This window comes from Copidosoma floridanum, unplaced genomic scaffold (assembly GCF_036245765.1).
Source record: "Copidosoma floridanum isolate Cflo_tuat_1 unplaced genomic scaffold, Cflo_Japanese_pri ptg000007l, whole genome shotgun sequence".
Classification (NCBI taxonomy): domain Eukaryota; kingdom Metazoa; phylum Arthropoda; class Insecta; order Hymenoptera; family Encyrtidae; genus Copidosoma; species Copidosoma floridanum.
In genome coordinates this window covers 2,641,854-2,662,484 of record NW_028321884.1, presented here as the reverse complement: position 1 = coordinate 2,662,484, position 20,631 = coordinate 2,641,854, and the positions used below count along the sequence as shown (strand labels likewise).

The following is a 20,631-nucleotide window of genomic DNA, read 5'->3' as shown; positions in this document are numbered from 1 at the left end:
TGTTTATACATTGTGCCCAAAGTGCACTGCGCCATGTCTTTTGTAATTAGCCAATCTGATTGGACCCCCCTTGAATGCCGTTTCCTCCCGAAACCTTTGCTTCCGCTGTGACACTCGAATTTCCCAACGAGGGAGCACGAGAATACGAGAGAGGGTGGAAATAGCCACACAGGCGCGTCGATCCCTGAGTAATAATTTCCCGCTCGCGCGTAGCGGACAAATAAAAGAGCAGAGCGCACACGCGGGTGTGTACCTCTCGAGCAGCCCACGCCAGACAGAATATAGAGAAACGGGGGGAGTCGTAATAACAGGCGTCAGCGCGGAGGAAAAGGGAGGGAAAGGACCGTGGTATTGGAAAACGCTAAATATCAAAGCGCCCGGCGTCGTTCATTTCGCGCGGAAGCTCGGGAATCGGCGGCCGAGTGAATGGAGAGCGAAGCCGGTGGTCGGTTGCGTGGATGAAGGAAAAAAAAAAAAAATGTCGTGCAGTGACGTCTGTCATAAAAAAAAGAAGCATCGGTCACGCGGTGTGGGCTCTCTTTTAATTTGACAGTGCCTCCGGCTGCAGCCGCGTGTGGGAGCCAATCCATACAGTGAGGGTGAGCAAAGTGAGCATTTTTTCTTCTCTCGATGCGCTTTTCCGTTTTAATGAAAAGTTTCGTGCCCGGCTATCAAAGTTGGAATTTAATTTAAAGCGATAATAAACGGGGCGACCACTCTGGGCACGCGGACAACTTTTCTCTGTACTTACCACCACCACGGCATTGCCGTCTTTTTATTTATTTTTTGCGGTGTACGGAGCTTGGCTTTTTTTTTTTCTCGACGCTGGGATTTTTCTCTCGCCCCCCGGCGTATGGTTTATGTAGGTGATGCCGATACGACGTCGCTTAACTTCTAATGCCCCGAGCAAACAATTTGCCGAGGATTTTTCGCGGCCGTCAAATTTTTAGAGGAGACCCTAACATCCCTCCGGAGCTTGTTGCTTCCGAGACCCCCCTTTTTTTTTCAAGAATCGTATATAAAACCCATGTGGGTCCATCGTAAACGGATCATAAGCATTTAAGCGATGAAAATAAATCCACGTAACAAAATTTTACTTTAGCTCCGTCCGAAAATCCAAAAAGCGCTTCCATTTCGTAATCCAAACAAAATTCGCCCCGAAATTTCGATTCTTCTAACTTTAACCAGTGACAAGTAAACTTTATGCCCCCCCCCCCGGTCCCTCAACACCGTGAATACACCCAAAGTTGAATAAATGTAGTATCCCGAGCCTCGCTCGAAATGTTTCTGGGGGGTATTTTTTTATTCGTCCACTCGTTCGGAGCCACGGGGCCGTAAAAAAACCGTGCTCAACAAAAGAACCGGAGAGAGGGGGGGAGCTACAACTATAGTTTGAAAAATAAAGCTGCGACACAAAAAAAGGAGTAGGTCGGGGGTGGGGGAAGGAATAAAAGTAAAATCGACCAGTATCGGCGCGAAGAGCTCTCTAAATCTTCGGCGCTTATTCCGGCCGAGTGATTTAGCGCTATCGGATGAACGCTAGATTTACTCGTATAGGCGCTGCTGCCGTTTGCCAGGGGTCCACCGTCCGCGTGCGTTATAGAGGAAGGCTTGTTGCCGGCCTATCCTCCTCTCCCTCCCCGAATAACTAATGTTTATGAATAACCCCCATGGAGGGGGGTGGGCTAACGTCATTACCGCGCGTCAAACGTGTCATATCCGCTGTGTACTCTTTCCTCTTTGTCCCCCCTGCACCCCTTTATCGTGTGAATCCGCGCATCGGTCTCTGCCACTCTCGGGCTCGTTTGACACGACGATCCTGGGGCCATTATTTGCCGAACCTCGCGCGAGTTCGCAGCTGAATTTCGAAGCATAAATCTCCCAAGCATCACAAAAGAGTCGGCGCGAGGTACGCGTTGTTGTTGTTGCGTATAAATATGTACTCGCCACCGAATATCGGCTCGTCAAATGTGATTTCTGCGGCGCGCATCACCCTCGTCATTCTCCCTCCCGGTCGCTGATTGATTTTCCCGCGGCAATGCTGCTCGTGTAGAAATACACCGACGCTCGAATATATATACGCCCACGTGCACGCTCTTGCATCGTTATTGTTGATTTTTTTTCATCAATCCGGGGTGCCGAGAGATGGATTTTCAATAGCGATTGCGACGTGTCGCGCTTTCTGGTGCAAATGAGAACTACTTTCGATTCCCGTTGATGATACAACTGACATTACGACCTTAGCTCGGTTGTCGATATGCAAAAAAATTACAATATTGCTCACGGGGGCTTGGTCGTGTCGTTGGGCTAATTTGCAAGGAGATTTCGCGTACAATGAAACGTCACCTAATACGTGCTTCGTACACGCACACGCACGACTACTCAAGAACTAAATTATGCGCCTACGTAGCTCGCAAGATGCTGTCAAAGCGACCAAGTTGGCTAACTTTGTTCCACCTCGACTAGGCGTCGCTAGTATCAATCTATCGGGACCAGCTCGCGAGCGAGTCAGAGTGTGGGGGTGAAGGGGGTAATATTAGTTGGGCAACTTAACACTTAATGATGGACATACGACACCTTGAGTTTGTATCAGCGACTCATCTCACGGTTTGCATAATATTCACTCCACCTCCCCCAAGATTCTCTTCGACGTATGCTCCAGCTACGCCCCAATTTTGTTGTCAGCATCGCCTTTGCGTCAATGCGTCGGTTTTGCTACATATTATATACACATTCGCTGTACGTACAAGCTGGTGGTAGGAGGGAAAGATACACTCGAAAGGCTAATTTTCAATTTTACAGTGCGGTGCAGGGCAAACTGTTTTGTGCCCCATGTTATGTTGTTGCATAATGTACGTTTTATTTGTGCACGTACACACACGTTTGTGTATATATATATATATATCATTTACCCTCGACAACGAGACGAGATTTCATTAGGAAAATGTATACGCGCGCACGCACAGAAGATACATATAGCACCGGCTGACCGTTTGTTGACTTGTTTCACTGAAATTAACGTTCGTACGTTTCGCCAGCCCCGTGTTTGCCAAACGCCGTATATAGCGCTGTTTCTAGGGAGTGCGCGAGTGTGTGTGTTAAGTTTATCTTCTCTTCCCCCCTTAAACCCCGCTAATGCAAATTATTGTTCGGCCGAGTTTGTCTTTTCGAACTCGATGGTGTCTCCCCGAGTGATTACGAACGATACGTATATTTTCTAAATTAATTCCAGTGGCCATGAATTACGAAAGATGATGTGCATATAATATATGTATACTCGTGGTGTCCAACTCGGCAGTTTGCGCGCGTATGGATTATCCAACTCTGTCGACACGAGGGGGACCCGATGATAAAAACACAACTACGACCATAACTGTCCTTGTATGGTGCACGAAAAATAATAAACTGCCGTGAAACAAGGGGAGGGAACGAGAAGTAGGTTAGCACTGTATTCGCGAGATGGGCCAGAGGAGCGCTGCTCTTAGTCGAGGGGCCGAAGAAAAAGAGCCAAGAGATAGGGGGGGAGTTTCGCTCCAAGTTTGTATTTCGCAGCGAAATCTCGGGGCACTAAGTGACGGCAATTACGCGAGCCATTAAGAGCAGCGAGCGCTCCATCGAAGTCGGAAGGAGAGACAGAGGGAGGAGGGCGTCGCCTGCCCGTCGCGACGAAGCTCGCGCGCAAGCTCATTTCCGATTTGGCAGGCTCTCCCTCTGGCGTTGTACACCAAAGAGCACCAGTGACGCTCGGCACTTGGCTGGGCTACAGAAAACTTGCACCCCCTCCCACCCCGGGGCTTGGCAAGTGTATCAATCACTCGATGGGAGCCGGGCGCATCCGCTCTCCCGTACATGCACACACGGTCGGGGCTTTGTTTGCAAAGAAGACGTGTATCCCTCCGCGTGGCGCTTGGCCAGCCGGTCACAGGAAATCCCTGGGAACTCGAATCCGACGGGGTACCGCGCAAACTTGACTCTCCCCGATTTTTGATTTGTCTCTCCGTCATCGCCCCGTCCTTTGGCTCCGACGGGAATTTTATATATTTCTCACAGCCGTGAAATATCTGCGCTACTTGATGCTCCGTAATACCCACCCTCCCTTGTTTTTTCCCTTTTTCTACACTTTTTGATTAATTAAGTCTAACGTCGAAGGGGCAACGGCTTCTCTTTCGTGTATATACAGATAAAAACTTTTCTGTATAGAAATACTTTTTTTTTTTTTTGTCAAACAATGATTGGTATATTGTTCAGACGCCAAGTGTTACGGCGGAGAGCGCCCTCGTGACTCTTGTATGCTCGAGGGTACGCGCGAAATGAATCAAGCCTATCTCTCTGCCCTGGAAGGCAAGGCTTGCGGTGCGATTAGGAAGCCATCGGACGAACGCGCTGAATGCAGGCTTGGGTGCGTGTGATCGTCGACGGCCCCGAGCTAATGAAAGCCCGTGCGAATGTGCCGCCGGCAGCCGCAGCCTCGTTTGTATAATCCGATGCAGGACTCTCGAGGCTTAGCTCGTTCGATTGCGTGGTGTACACCTACGTGTATGAGTAGAAATCGGGAAAATATCAGTCGATTTTTTTTTTCGTTTACTCAATTAGTGTGGTTTAGGGACAAATCGAACATCTTTTTACAAAGTCATTTTCACCTCACCAATTGACTCGTGAGCGTTTCCTTGCTCCGGTAAACCGACACTCACAAGCGATTCGCCTCTAATTGAACTATTATAGCGGATAATTGTCGCTAATAAACATTAGAGCGATGAACATACACACGAGGGCAAGCAATGACCCGCGATCATAAAATAAAAATATTCTGTGTGGTACGCTGCACTCGGTGCTGATAAATTAAGCCACATGCGTGCTACGCGGAATGCGGGTGTAGAACTTCGTGCCATCGAATCGACGAACGACTGAATTAATGGACTTTTCAATGGATACTTCAATGGTACAACCTCTCGTTTCGAATTTGAGGAATTTGACGAGTGACCTCGCGTATTTTTTTTTCTTTTTTTTTTTTTTCACGACACCCTGTCCCTCAAATTTTTTTGCGCCTTCCATCGTTTGGTGCTTCAATTCTCGTAGTAATTGGAGTGCTTGCCCATCGAATGAAAGAGTCTTTTTAAATAAATTGTTGTAGTATCGAAAAACTTGAAAATGAAACGATGAAAAAAAAAAAATTAAAAAACAATGTTGTCGTGGCCAAGTTGGAGTTTGCTCCACGAGTCGTAGCTCTGGGCCATTTGTTTTGGCAAAAGCTCGTGTCCGACAAAGCCGCCAAGCGGAGGGGGGGGGGACTCAGGTGAGTTTGAATGTTTGACAAAAAAAGGGACACGCATCCGAAGGGATCAGGCTTTCCTACCTGGGATGTGTGTACACGCCGTCACGACGACGTGCCCGTACAGTTTTGCTTGTTTAGGGAAAAAATTACTTTTCCAAAGTTTTCAAACGAACCCGCGCGTGCATTTGACGGCGCCCGTGAGATTACGCACTTTGTTTTTCACGAAATCACCGGTGGATGGATTTTTTTTCTTTTTCTTTTTTTTTGTTTTTTCAGTAAAAAACTATCGTTTTTCGCGTGTTGTGATTTTGTTTCGTGGAAGCGAGAGATTTTTTTTTTTTTCGTGTTTGTTTTTTTTTAGGGAAATGGCGATTGGACGAGCGGACTTTTGTGATTCCAGGGTGATGGATTCGCTGTCGAAGCGCTTGTTTGTTTGGACGTAAACATTTTGCGCGTCGATTGCGAGTAGTCGTTTCAAGTTGCTTGAGTGAATTTCAAAAAAATGCTCCTCTTTTCGAGGTGAACTCAACCAGCAGTCGCACAATATTAATTAGAGATCCGCATTGTTTATAAACCTGATGGAAACAATCCACAATAAATTAAAGGAACTCGATAAAATTTCGTTTATTCACAGACACCCTACTTTTTTATGTTAATGCTAATCCTCTCATGTGCCATAAAACTTTTTTTTAGTACACCCGTATATTTATTTAAAAAGTAGTCCCAAAAGATAAAAAATAAAAAAATACAAAAAATATAAATAAAAAAAGTAGTCTTCTCAAATTGATTACCACAAACACCCCTCCAGCCCAGTTACCGGCGCTAATCAGCACCGCACGTGCGCGCGAATCTTTATCAGACGCGGTCCAAACGAGCGCAATCAGCGATTGGTGTGCCACGCAACTCCACTGATGCCTCGGTCCTCGTGAATACTAATTCGATCCCAAAATATCGGAGCACTCACGTAGGGACACTCCGATATGTCAACGATGTAACTACAGAAGGAAAAGACGAAAGTCAACTTTTCATCCACCGCCGAGTTTTCGCCCCCCGATCCCGTTCTCGGCGGAGGTGGGGAAGTGAAATTTCAATTTGAGAAATGTCCGGCTCCCGGTCGAAAGGTAAAGGCGGGCGTCGACTCGCATATCCAAGAGGCAACTACAGGAGGAGATCCCTTATCGGCCAGGAGAGCGCTATCGGAATTAGAGCGTGCAGAGTCGCGTGCGTGCACCGCACCGGGAAGGGATTATGCGAGGGGGGACCCTCCGTCCACCCCAAGAATCACTCCTCGCCATCAGAGGCGTTCGTGCCGGGAATCCGCGGTGAAAGATAGATTTCCCGGGACGGCGGCGTCCCCTCCCGTTCTATTTTCCTTTTTTTTTTTTCTCTTCCTCTCCTCGCTACGTGATGCCCTCTCTTCCCGACCCTGCATCCAGATCTTTATCGCTTCGGGTGGGTATGTATACCGCAGGTACGAAAGGATCGGACGGCGTCACTTTTTTTTTTTTTGGCAGAACCACCAGCGGCGGGATACGTGTCCGGTGGAAAATTTTTTTCTTCCACCCCCCGGAAAAGTTTCTCAAAGTGACACGTAGCCACGTAGCGCCCGCCGAGAGAGCTGCTCGTTTTTGTTCCATTTTCTCCCCCTACCCCCGAGCTAAAGTACCCTTCTTTTGAAAAAATACTGTCTTCTTTGCCATCAGCTCTCTCTCCGTGCAAAAGCACGCCCGTTTGAGAAGGAATTCCAAAAGCACATCAAACATCCGTAAGTAAAGTACACCCCGAGAAAATCCCCCCCCCCCCCGACGGAGGACGCGAGAGTATGTATTTTGTCGCGAGAGCCACACACACGCATATTTGCTCGAAGAAAAGAAACAAGCTGCCACTGTAGAGGAGGTAGGGTAAACTCCTGTGCATATACTTTCAAAGAGGTCGAGAGAGCGCGGGACGGGGCGGGTTGTTCGACAAAGTGGATTTTCTTGGGCAAAGGATCAGGCGGCGCGGTAGCAGCGGTCGTACGGGTAATAGTCGGGGACCACGGGGGCGGTGGTGATGGTGGTTGTTACAGCGACGAGGAGCAACGCCAAATCCACTTCTCAAAGGATCAAGAGCGCGAGGGAGGCCGAAACTACGGGGAAAGAGCCCCTTGCAAATTGCACCCCCTGGCCTTTACGGAACTTTGGGACAAACTCGCATATTTCACGTTCGACATCGGTCTCGCGGCTGTACACCTTGGATTGCACGTTACTGCAATAATCAAAGAAGCGCGCGGTTACCGCAAATCATCGGAAAGGTAGTTTTTTTTCTTTTTCTTTTTTTTCCTCCAGCCTGAAATACACCGCTGTGGTTGCGATCGCGCCTTTCTCACTCTCAGCTCGCACCTACTTACGTACAACACATACATTACCTACAGACGGAGCGAGTTCTGCTGACATCCATTGATCACCGCATGAATAATGAATGGATATAATATATACATGCATACAGGTGGCGTACGAGTGTGTGGATAAGCAAGCGCGTGCACACACACTCTCGCGCGCCCCATACCCCGGTGTGCCTGAATAATGCATGCGTCGAGCCTCGAATAACGTATACGGTAGCGCATAGCCTCGCCGGCTGGTTTTCGAGCTATAGGCGCGCCGGTGAGCAAGAATATGCAAGGGGTGAGAGTTTGCGGACGTACGTGGAAAGGGCCAAGATGCAAGGGGGAAGTGGCGCCCGCGTGCACTGATGAGACTGTGCGTTATACAGTGTACTGTACCTCCCACTGTTACGGATAACAATATGTTATAGACACCCGTTGTGTATATTGCATAACAATATCGCCGCTCGTTTGATTACACCTCCGCGATACATATATATCACAAGTTATACATATAATACATGTTACCCGTGTTTCCGGAGCTTTGGTTGATTTGCGTCTATCTGCACAGATGTAAATGTAGCTGCGCAACTGGGGGTGATGAAAATAAAGGCAGGGGGTGGAAAAAAAGCGGCCCATGGACGCGTCCGTAAAGTAGCAGCGCCAACTCGTTGGAATAACAAGCTCCGCGATGTCACCCCTCTCGGTTGGCCTACTTTTTTCGCGCTACCGACCCCCGAATGCAGTAAGAGCTGTCCTTTTTTTCAGTAACTCGCGACGGAAATGAGAAACCACCACGGCTTTCTCCCAGCCCCACCCCGACAAAATCAAAGCTCCCTTGGATTTTTGCGCGAGTTCTTCCCCCCTTGCCCGTCTTATCTCGGATTTGGGTAAATTAAAAGCAAATACCCGGTCCGCAGCGTCCGAGGGATCCCTCGCGCTTATTTGCCGCGAATAATGGATCCGTGGGCGCTCGGCTCTATTTCGCGTGGATCCGTTTCCCCGTGTAAAAAACGAGGGGGCAAAAAAGAGCCCCAATCCCGTCCTCGTATCGAATTCCTCCTAAAAGACTCTCCGCGCTGGGTACACACGCGCGAAGACCAAAGGCTCCTTGTTTGAGCTGCTCGCCAAGTCGAGGAGACACGGAGGGACGTACAAAAGCTCGACTGACGCATCCTCCTCCTCCTGCAATCAGACCTTTACGCGCAAAGAGCTTCTCCGCGTTTGTGCCGGACCCCGTTGTTCTCGCCTACGACCGTATGTATGTAATATATTATGCAAAAGTTGGTCGTGCCTCGTTAGGTGCCTCTTCGAGGACATACCTCATACGACGCGGTCGCGGCTCATCGAGATCTCGTAGGTGTGGGCATGATTAGCTTTTCACCCAGACAAGCGTGGCTTGATTTTATTTTGTTTTACCCCTCGTCCCACGGAAGTTTTTGTGACAATGCCCGGCTGATGAGTGCACGACTCTTGAATGGGCTCATCCGGCGAAAGTGCGAATTTCTCGCTGCTGTGTACATTGTTATTATTAATATTTAAATGTTTTGTTGAGCGCGAGAAACGAAGCTCGAATTGTTTACCAAAATTGTATACCCCATGGGGTGTGACTTTATCAGGTACCTATACTCGCGAGTAGGTGTGGAATACCCTGCGGATGATGCGTTTTTTTTCAAACAAAATTTCTTCTCACGTAGCCCCGCGTAGCTGGAAATATCGCCTGAAAGGGTCTCGACTGGTGTAATAATGAACGTGCCCGAGATGGCAAAGGCTCAATCAGTTGGTAATTCGATCGTGCCTCTCTTCGAGGAGCGGCTTTTATCGGAAGCGCTGATGTACAAGCCCCACACCTACTTTATCGCGCGCACAAAGTACGTTAGTTACTACGCGAAGCGCGTAATTTGTACCGTGAAAATCTTTGTTTTGCCGCTCGTCAAAAGCTATATAATCGTTTGAGAATTTCCATTTGTAAATTATTCCTCTCCGAGGTGTCGCTCGTATACCGTAAAAAGTACCTTTGTCCATCACCGAAAGCTAATAACCGGTGCAACACCACGAAGCCCAACAAAACTCCGGTAAATTGCCCAACCCTTTTTCCCCCCTTGCGTGTACGCTAACGCTAGAATAAGCTATTTCCCCGTGGAGTACAACCGACAGCTCGTTAAACCGAAATTTCCTTTTCTGTGTGTCGCAGGTTCGTCGGCGGTTAACGAGGCGAGTGTCTTCACGTTACGTAACGGCAATAAGCAGGAGAGTGTCTTTGCCAAGCGGAGCAAAAGGACGACGTCGACGACTTGGGCGACGCTGACGAGCTCGGTGGTATCGACGCCCGGCGGTACAGGAGCCGAGGCAGCCTCGAGCGCGGTTGCATTGACGTTGAGGGCCGGTGGCGGTGCTAATGACGAAGACGCGGTGGCCGAGGCGCTGGTGCAGGCGCGCAACGAGTGGAGGACGGGCAACAATGGCTCGGGTGACACCATATCGCTGTCGACGGTGGCCACTCAGCCGCCGATCGAGCTCGTCGTCAAGCCCCTCAGCAAAGTCGTCCTGCCCTGCGAGCTCGAGGGCAACCACTCCAGGCTACTCACACCGACCGCCAGGTATACTTCTCACATTGCTCCTTACACTATATGCTATACCTCTGTTTTATTATACACGTATACCTCTTATTCTCGATTCCTCGCTAGAATCATCTAGCCCCAACTTTTCTTTATTTAACTGTATATATGTATTCACAACTCTGTTTCCACTTGCACCATGCGAGAGCTTTCGTTGTTGGCACTCGTAACTTTCCAACCGACAACAAGAACGATGCTAATGTTGTTGAATTCCATGGGTCTGGTAGTAGGAGCTACAGGGTGCGGCCGGCGAGTTGGTTGCACGACAATGGCCCGGTCGACATGATAACCATAGACACGAGGACGGAAATGAGCGGCACGGGGCACAGGTACATCGGGGACTCGTCGACCGCTGCGCTGCACATCGACAACGTGAGGCTCGAGGACGACGGCGTCTGGACCTGCCAATTCGAGGACGATCGGGAGAAGCTGCTGGTCGGCCGGCCCGTCAAGCTCGTCGTTCTCGGTGAGACTCCATTCGCACCCATTGCTCTCGCACCTCTTTATATTATTATTATTATTTATAAACTATGGCCTTAGGGACGACGAGCTACACACGATACGTGCTGATTTTCACGATTTTGTATCTCATGGGTGGGTGGATTCAAAGACGGAGCAGTACCTATACATATGGTTGCGGGGCATCGGCAATAATAATCTCTCGAGCGCGAATAATGGACGCTGCGATGCATCCCCGGGTTTCGCAATCGTTGTCCATCGAGCCAATAAATTTCGACCCGCGTGCACGCTCCCCCGCCCAAAGTTAAATTGAATTCCTTTGACGAGGGGGGGGGGGGCCCACTTCTCCTTGTTGTTGTACGTTTACCGCGAAAAGTCGAGATTCCTCCTCCTTCGCTCCTACACCCTTTGTACATGGAATATATGTATATACATACATAGCGCAGCGGTAACTCGGTGCTCTATATGCATATTAATCCATCGCGTAACGTGTGTGTACAATAATAACGTGTAACCTCGCGCTGGCCATTCTCTATACCCCCCCCCAGGCTCATCTCGGATGAATATGCATGACGTAAACATTTTTTAACCGCCCGAGGAGCTATAAGCTCTCGCCCTCTCGGGATAAACCGGGGAGCTTTTTTTTAATGGTATATATTCGCGAGGGAAGCGTGCGGAGTTTAAAAAGTTTCGACTTTAATGAAAAAATTATAATTCATCCGCATCGCGCGAGCGTGCACACCTATACCTTGCACCGGGCGCTTGTAGCCGTGATATATAACAATATAGATCGCACGGGGAGAAACGTGGAGGGATGGAAATAACGTTATCGGGTGTAGGTACGCGAGCGTAACTTTTTTTTTTTTGTTCTTTCCGTACTTGGGTAAATTAATGAAAAACACCATTTTACGGTGGTAGGTGTACAGTAATACGCTCGGACGCTACGCTTGATCGACCACTCGAGGAGCGAAAAACACTTGGCAGCATCGAAGCCTTTTAAAGCTTTTTTGGGCTCTACGTAATTACATCGCGCGATATCGGAGCCTTGCAAAAAGATTGTCTTTGCCGATACTTGTATTTTTTCCTCGAAAATTCCCTCTCGTTGAAACTCGTTGAAATTCGAAATCACAAGATCTTCCCCGAGGGGGAGGGGAGCGAAGTTGGCGAAACTTTTCCAACATTTTCCTTGAATCGCTTAATTCTCAAAGTTTGATTTTCACTCTATCGGCCGCGATTTTCACCAATATCGCGCGCGTGAGTTTTTTCCCGATGCTTCGCAGTGGTGGAAATTTTTTTTTTTTCCCCTCTCTTCTCTCATCCGACACGAGTATTTACCACGAAGCGCGTGCTGGTACTGAAATATTTTCCATTACCCCGGGTTTATGTATTCGATCGAGCGATAACAACTTTTACTTTATTTTCGTGGAAAAAGCAATGTTTCACCCTTGATTCCTACGAATCGCTATTGCAAATCGAATCCTCGGCATGGACGCGATACCGTTTGCTGTGGTGTAATTCGATTATTTGGCAATTTTTCACGATCAATTTCGCACGATTCCCATCGACTCTGTACCCAAGAACCAATTGGTGCGAAGGAAAAAAATTAAATAAGAACGCACGGCCGCGCAGCTGCGGTCCGTGTATATACATATATACACACACGGAACGTCGAACTAATGAAGAAAAAAAAAAAAAAAAGAAACTCGCACCACAGCAGCGAGGCAGTGTATGCACGGACCCGACAATTAAATTTCACCGTAATTCCTTCCGAACGCGAGGGAGCTCTCCTTCTCGGCCCTCTGAAATTTGATTTGCTGCCTATGAAAGTCCAGGTCGGCTATCGAAGCCCCACTGGTAATAGTTTTTTTTTTTTTTTTTTCCTCCTTTGGGGAGAAAAAGGCTCGCGAAGGTAGGAGAAGCTCCTTAACTCCGCGCCGTGTATAGAAGCGATATTAGTTCTAGTGATTGATAAAAAGAAAAAAAAATTACATTGGCTGGTACATAAACAGCGAAATTCCAGTGTCTGGCCGCTATCGGATTTTCCACGCTCAATCGGACGCAAACGAAGCGCCTCCCCTTCGCCGCTTCTCTTCGCCTTCTAATTCCCTTACTTATATATATATATATTGCGCCGCGCCTCGGCTCTCCGCCTCTGCGCTCTTCTATTGAATTAAATAAACGTTGGGAGCAGGCAGAAATTGCATCAATGCAAGTGCCGACGGTTGCCCTCCTTTCCTCCATTATCCCCTCTGTGTACACCGCGCATCAGGTATTACTGCGAAGTAATTCTTGTTAAAAGTTAAGGCGCTCCTTTCTGGTGCATCAGCGTTTTTAACGATGTTATCATCGCACGTTCAAATTTATTTGCAAATTGACTTCGTCAAGGTGATTAATTTCATATGTATATATATTACCTGATATTTATATGTAAATAAGATTCCTTTAGCTTTAAGCTGCAAATGTATTCCATTACGGGACAATTAAGACTGACGATTCCGAGATACAATGGGTCAAAGGGTTGGCTGTCAGTATTCTCCTGCGTGGGATGAAAAATGCAGTTTATCCGGTGCTCGAGAAAAATTAAATAGACCTGCGGAGATGAGTGGAGGAGCGAAGTAATAAAAGTCGCGAGCGATACTCTCTCGCCTCGTCACTCCAACTGCGATGAGATTAAAGAAAAAACAAAAAAAAAAAAAAAAGGAAAAAATTCCTCGCGGAAAAGCACCAAGAGAAGAGCAAAAGAATGTCGGGTAATACGCGGGACTGTGTAATCACGCGTGGCATGTTGACGTATCGACATTCGATTCTGTTATCGCTGCCGGTGTTCCTCCCTTTTTTTTTCCCCTCCACCCTCGAGCTCTATTTTTTACCCGCGGTTCGAAAAAACATTTTTCTAACGCGCATCAACTCTCCTCGTTACGAGTATTTGTTCTCAAGAAACGCGCCGTTCTCGTGCTATTTTCCTCTCTTTCGCGACTTTAGCGAGCAGGCCGCGGATTTTGATAAGACCCGTCGAGCAAATATTTACAACGATGACCGGGGGAAAAAAAAAACCACCCCCTCAAGGGAGACGCATCGGGATTACCTATATATGTATATACGGTTGGGGGGGGAAAACGCGAAAAAGAAAGGATATCCCGATCCTGTACGTACAGGAGCTGACTAAGCCGAGCTGTCCGGAGGCTTTCAAAACTTTTCTCTCGGCGTCTCGCGCGATTTTCCTCCTCTAGCGAGGTATAAGCGAACCAGGTCGAGCGAGAGATTCCGTCTTATTGAAAATCTCGGGCAAAGTCGCGCTCGGCTTTGTAATTTACATCCGTCACAATATTTTTCCTCGAACAACCTACCCCGTGCTCTCCAGGCGGTATTTTCTCCTTTCAATCCCCTCGGTTCCCCGTACACGGGGGTTCTTTGTGCTAGATTGCATCCCGGGGACGTGTACGTACGTATGTTTTCAAAGCGACAAAAAAAAAGCCTTTGGTTTTTTATTGGAAATTTCTCACGCTTCGATCGTTACTTTTTTTTTTTTTTTTTTTTTTCTTTTGCAGCGTTAATTCACGAGTCCAATGGACAATGGAGTATTCAACGGACGCTTTTTTTCTGTCCGTACAATCCGTTGTCGAGGTTCATAGTGCGGACGTTTTTTAAACGATAATTGGTGAAAGCGCGGAGATTTATCAAAGAGCAGCACTTCTGCGATACGAGGGGACCGAGTGCGGGTAGGGCGACAATTTATGATTTTCGTCGGCCCAATATGGGATGTGATATGGGCCACTGGAGGGGATAAGAAATTCAACATGGCATGGAAGAGTCAACGCATAGGACTCGGAGGCTATTTTTCCTCCGTATTTAAATTTTTGATGACAATGAGGCCTGTGCGTTTTTCTAAACCGATCCCCTCCAGTGGCCCATATTACATCCCAATACGTGCACGTATGATCGGAGGGAGCCATTGAACGCGTATACACCTTATCGCTTTTTGGCTGGTCAATTTTTCGTTTACGCGACGTGCCGAGCTCACTCGAAACATCGCGTGACAAACGACCCCTTCCAGCCGGATATTTGCATCGCACACCCGCTACACGCCGCAAAAATGCGTGTACCTACACGCGTAGGCGATGCTTTTTTTTTTTTTTTGTTTCACGGCTCTATGCGTTTTTTATTTTATTACTACTCTTGCCCCCCCCCTGCCCCTCGTTTATATAGAGAGTAGCTGCACAGTTGCCGCGGCAGCAGTTCGCGGGTGCTCGTCGGTTTGAATATTTTATCGGGGCAGAGATAAAACCGCTTTTCATGCAAATGGCCCGCGAGTGGGGAGATTAATTTTATTTTTATTTACAAGCGCGCGGATATCCTGCGTACATCCTTTGTTGGAAGCTGCGCTTCGAGTTTTGGCCAGTGAGTTATTATGGAGGAGACTTGTTTTGCAATTTTAGTTTTCTTTGTTTTTTTTTTTTTTTGTTTTTGTTTTTGGGGTGGAAAATTTGGGAGGCGTCCGTTGACTTTGGCTGGAATTTTTTAATTCGTATATCAAGCGAAATTCGATACGTTTGAAGTATGCGCTTCGCCCCGTGTTACTTTTATAACAATAACGAAAGAAAAAAAAGGAAATCCTTTTGTTACGAACGAATTCCGAAATTAATTTTTAAAAATCACGAATTCCGGACGGATGGTCGTTCGTTGTTGAATTAAATCCGAAACACTAGGCGCTCTCGGAAACGTTCTACGGTACGTAAATCGAGAAACCAGGTGATACGCAACATTACCGTCAGATCGACCGTTTTTTTATAAACACGTTACGTGCAAGGACAGACGCTTCACTGTTGTAAACAAAAAGTGAAACGTCCAACAATATTTTCTCGGATGCAGCAGTAAAACGGGGAACATCATATAACTGGGTCGACCAAAGTTTTGCGGTGCTCTCCATCTCTAACTCTGGGGGTGGTATAAATTAACGCGTCAAAGCTCATGCACAGCTTATGGCTGCTTTGATCCCACACGGTTGTTATACATATACAAATATGTACGTACCAATCTGCTGTATAATATATACACACTCGCGTGGGATGGTATGGATAATACACACGTATGTATATGTGTGTGCACATCCGCGGGGCAGTAATTATTGACGCGAGCCAAGTGACGCACCGGCCACTAACTACCCATTGATTAGCTCTTGGGAAGCGGACTCGTGATTAATGGAAGATCCACGTCAACACATCCGCTCTCCGATCTATAGTTGCAGGCTTTCACCGGCACGGCCCATCTTCGGCAGCCGACATCTTTGCCCCTTTCGATCGTATACACACGGCCCCTCCTTTCGACCCAGTTCATTTCGCATCAATGATGTTTTATCGGCAGTACGCGCAGAGCCGCGCGATCGATATATGAATGCCAAATTCCCGCGCAAAGCCCCAAGAGGGGAAGAACGGGGCGTTAAAAGGCAAGAGAGCCCTACATCCCGCGGTGCGAGGATAATTTTTCAAAATTGAAATTCCTCGGCGGTTGTAAACAAAAGGCAGGCAGAGATGGAGATAAGGGAGCGTCAAAGGAGACTCCGAGACTCGATGGCGGAGGGGTGGTCACAAGCCGCGAGATTAAAAAATTTGAAATGAAAGTCGGCGTGTAGAAAAGAAGAGTCGGGGCGAGGAGGGGCAGATCGGGGAGAGGGCAAAGGATGTATATATAGAGAGAGAGAGCTGCCTCCAGCACATGCTCTGCCAAGTCAGATATCTCTTTCTTTCTTTCTTTCTGGTGCCCACTGGCTCGAGATGGATGGAATGGCTCGAACATGAGACCCGCTCCCTCTCCGCAATTTCGCCCACCCCCCTCTGGGTCCCTTATGATTTTTCTATTTTTTCCGCCCGACTTTTCACTTCGACCTTCTTCTTCGATCCAACTTTTTTTTTTTTTTTTTTTATCACCCGAAAGGAGAGCCGCGCTCGCGTCTTTCTCTCTCGGCAGCTTGTCTACACCCGAGATTATTTTTTTTCTTCTTCTTCATCTTTTCCCTTGCCCACCTCGTTTTTTCGTCTTTCGTCGTTCTCCTCGTGAAGAAGAAGGGGAATATATATACATATATGTAGGTACATTCCGCACACTCTTCCTTCGGGAAGCGGCCGACGGAGCGTAATAAAGTGGAGTGGTCAGTCAATAGCCCGGAGCTTCCGCTGTCGATGCACTCGGAGCTGTCATTCGAGCCAAAAGCTTTTCTCTGGTTTTACGACGTTGTACATATACACATGCCTAGCCCCAGAGTGGGTGAGTGCATTTAGCACGATTCAGCAGAAAAGGCCCGAGAGAGGACCTGTCCAGCTCACGCGAGCACCTAAATGTGCCAGCCAGTATGTATAGGAAGAGAGAGAGAGTTCAACCGTGCCATGTGCTCTAATCGCTACTCCTTATGCCAAGTGTGTTTCAGTGCAACGTGGCTTTGTTTAGATCCTGAGGTACCTGCAACTTATTTACAATCATACATTGAAAAGGAGATGGCCCATAAAAAGTACTCAATGCTTTTCGCGACACAAGTGCATGAGTATTTATTTTACTAAAAAAAAAAAAAGCATTATTATCATACATAAATTACGAGATTGGTGTTTTTTTTTTTATTTTTTTTTTTTTTTTATTTATTTATTTTTTTTTTAATAAAACAGAGGTTTATTTTAAAAATCCATTTGGTTGGCTGTATTTAACAACTAAAATGATAAACTCGATGAGAGACAAATAAATCGTGAGGTGAGCTCGTGTTGAATAACCCAAATAGCACACCGAGTACGGGGCAAACGATGAATTGGCAATTTTGAAACATGAATTTTAATATTAACTTGGCTTCTCCGAGCCAAGTCCATTAGAGGTATCTACCCATCACTAAAATGTTGAACATCGAGTTAGCGAGGCGCGCGTCGGGGTGTCGAATTATCTTCGCGAGAATAATCCATTAAGGGCCGCTCGGTCGTTAAAAAGTTTATTTTTCAATTATTGATTGAATCGCCGGTGATTGGCACGGCCAAATGAGAAAAGCGATACCATCCCCCGGCACTCCAGAGTCCTCCATTAATTAATCTCTTCCCTCCGCCGACGTTCGATTAGGCCCGTGTATACGCGTGGGCCGGTTTATTTCGCGAAAGCCATAATGCACCCAACAATCTCGTTTTTTTCCTTTTTTTATTCATGTAAATGATCTTTGTGAATTTTTATCCATCCTCGGGGAAAAGTTCCAAATGAAGCCTCTCGCTGGTGCCGAGCTTTAATTAATCAACCAGCTCCCCGCTGAGGATTTCATTTTTACAACGATGCCTACGTAACTACGCCCCTCACCCCCTTACACTCTATCTCCGAGACTTTTGAAAAAGCAGTTTAGTCCTGAAATTCGAGTCGCTGAACTTTTCGTCCCGTAAACTTTTTTAAACCCAGCGACGAGAATGTTCTTGCAAATCGGATCGTCCTTGGCTCTTTTTTTTTTGGTTTTTCCTTTCTGGTTACAATGCCCTACGGATACATCCTTTTTTGCGTTTTTTTCCCAAATATAGCTGCTCGAACGAGTCGAAAAAGCCAACCTCGATGTTTTCGGCTAAGCTTGATTTCACGCGACAAGCTTTTTCAGGAACAATGAAAACCGCGAAATCCAAATCCTCCCTACCTCCACTATGACTCGCGAACGAGATTCTCCGAGGAAAACGTCAAATAATCCCACACGAGACCCTCCGTTGGCTCTTGTCTTCCCCCAATCTTTTTTCCGCCCCCACCATACGTGCGTGGATAAGGTAAGAAAAATTGCTCGACTCCCAATGCATAATTCATCACTCGAGTGGTATAAATCGACCGCGTCCCCGTCACTCTTTCTCAGCTCCGCGAATCACCGGTTGTCCCGACATGAAAAATTAAAATCGGCACTCGGAGGGACAAAAAAAAACTCGGCGTTTTTATAAACCCTTCGAGGAGTAAGACTCGAAGGCAATCGCGTCTAAAAGGCTTTTGCATCTAATAACTTTGCGGAGCTGCAGCCACTCTGCATTTTCCTCCTTCGAAATCACGGCTAATGAAAATGCACGGATTATCGCCCCGTAAAGAGAATGGAATAAGCCAGGGGGGGTTGGAGCACAAAAGTTAAATCTTAATGAAACAAAAGACATCGCGATAAGGCATTCTTCAAACAATTAAAAAGTTTTTAAGCCTGGCATTCGAAGGGGGGGGGAGGGTCACCGAGAGCCGCGGGGCTTTGAAAATGTAATTAAAATGTAAAATTTCGCGCCAAGCAATAATAGGACAGCAGCACCGGAGACGCTCTTCCGCTTGATTTCTCCGGCAATAGATTCTTGTCTCCGCATAGAGCGGGGATATAAATATATGTACATAGAAAAGCCACCCTCCCCTCCTTCATTTATCTTTCACTACTGCTCTTAGCCCCCCCCCCCAAGATTAGCGACTCGAAAGGCTGCACCTCCTCGCGTGCACATTTGATGAGCCCTAGCCCCGGTGCGATACATCCTCTCTCTGCATCGTATACCTCCCACCCCGGACCTTTAAAATCTCGGTTGGGCATCTCTTTTTTCCAAATCTCACCCCAGGACTCGCTCCCACGTGCCATCTATCATCCGCTGCCTCTGCACGGAGGCGTCGTTTGTTATCCGATATCCATTAGCCACGCCGTTCGTAATCGATGATCCGGCCCACGGTTGCTCTATACGTAGCCACCCCCCCAACGGATGCATTAAGCAAGAATGGTATATACACGCCCTGTTGTAATACGTACCCATACACGCGGTGGATTGTCCGTAGCATGTATTATTTGACCCGCGTTCCTCTTTCCCCCTGCACCGGGGGGATGAACACACAAGCATACGCGTATGGCTATATGCTAAAGGAGGCAAAGGACCAAATCTCAGCCGTACTGTTGTATACTGGATGCACCGGTGGTGGTCGCGTTGTCAAGACTCTCTCTCTCCCTATCTTGGGCATATGAAGGGAGAAATGTCACCTGCATTGTTGTAGCGGGGATTTCCTAACGAGAGCATGTACAGCTTCCTCTTGGTGTCCATTCGGGGGTAAAACGGCTTCCCCTCGCAGCCGTGGAGCCGATAGTCCTCCTCTCGCATTCCAACGGATCGCCGCGAGATTAAGGAGCCAGCTTTGACTCGGCGTTCCCGCGCCATATCTTGGTATCTCTGGGTTTTTCTTCCATCTCCTTTGGCCTCCCGCGGGTTTTGCACACCGCTCCCGACAGGATACCCCTCCCCTGCGCCCCCGCCATTGGTTCGGCCGAAATTACATTTCGCCGCGTGTTCGATATCCCGTCCTCCTTTCTTCTCCCGTGAGCTTTCGTCATACCTCGCGGAGCTTTTTTCCATCCCCCACCCCACTCTCGCCTTTGTTTTTCTTTTTTTTCATTTACGTTTTACGATGCTCGCATGAACATATATATATATATATACACGCGTGTGGTTCTCTGTTTTGCGGGCGTGACCCAGTGGGGCGGGGTCAACGGGGTTTTTTAATCACGCGGTGCAAATATTTGTTTGCTTCCGGTTCATCGCTGCTTCGTGTATATGCACCCACACGCGCGCATCATCGAATCGCTGTGATTTGAAAGCTGTTTGCGTTAATTTTCGCGATTGAAATAAATTACTATCGATTCTCTCCCGGGAAAGAGCCGTTGGCTGCGGAGGGAGGAAAAAAAAACAAAAAAAAAGAAAAGTTCAATCTTCGCGTCATACAAAAAATGTTAATAGCTCTCGGTACATCCACTCGGGGAGACAGATGTATTTGCATTTTAAAAGAAATCCCACCCCCCGAGCCTTCTTCCTCTCTGGTGCGCCCCTCCCTTGACAAATTCGTAACTGTCTCGCGAGATATCAAGACGGTGTTCCGGCCGTCTCTCTCGTCTCCTGTACACTTGCGGGTACTATTTTTTTTTTTTTTTT

At 47.5% G+C, this 20,631-nt stretch overlaps 1 protein-coding gene across 1 annotated transcript in view; it reads left to right on the top strand.

Moving 5' to 3' along the window:
• tei (irregular chiasm C-roughest protein teiresias) overlaps nucleotides 1–20,631 on the top strand; it is a 158,279-nt gene that overhangs the window by 86,706 nt on the left and 50,942 nt on the right. Inside the window, exons 3-4 of the mRNA XM_089588712.1 lie at nucleotides 9,829–10,234; nucleotides 10,483–10,718. Of these exons, the coding sequence (XP_089444838.1) occupies nucleotides 9,829–10,234; nucleotides 10,483–10,718 (642 nt within the window). The remainder of the gene's footprint in view (nucleotides 1–9,828; nucleotides 10,235–10,482; nucleotides 10,719–20,631) is intronic.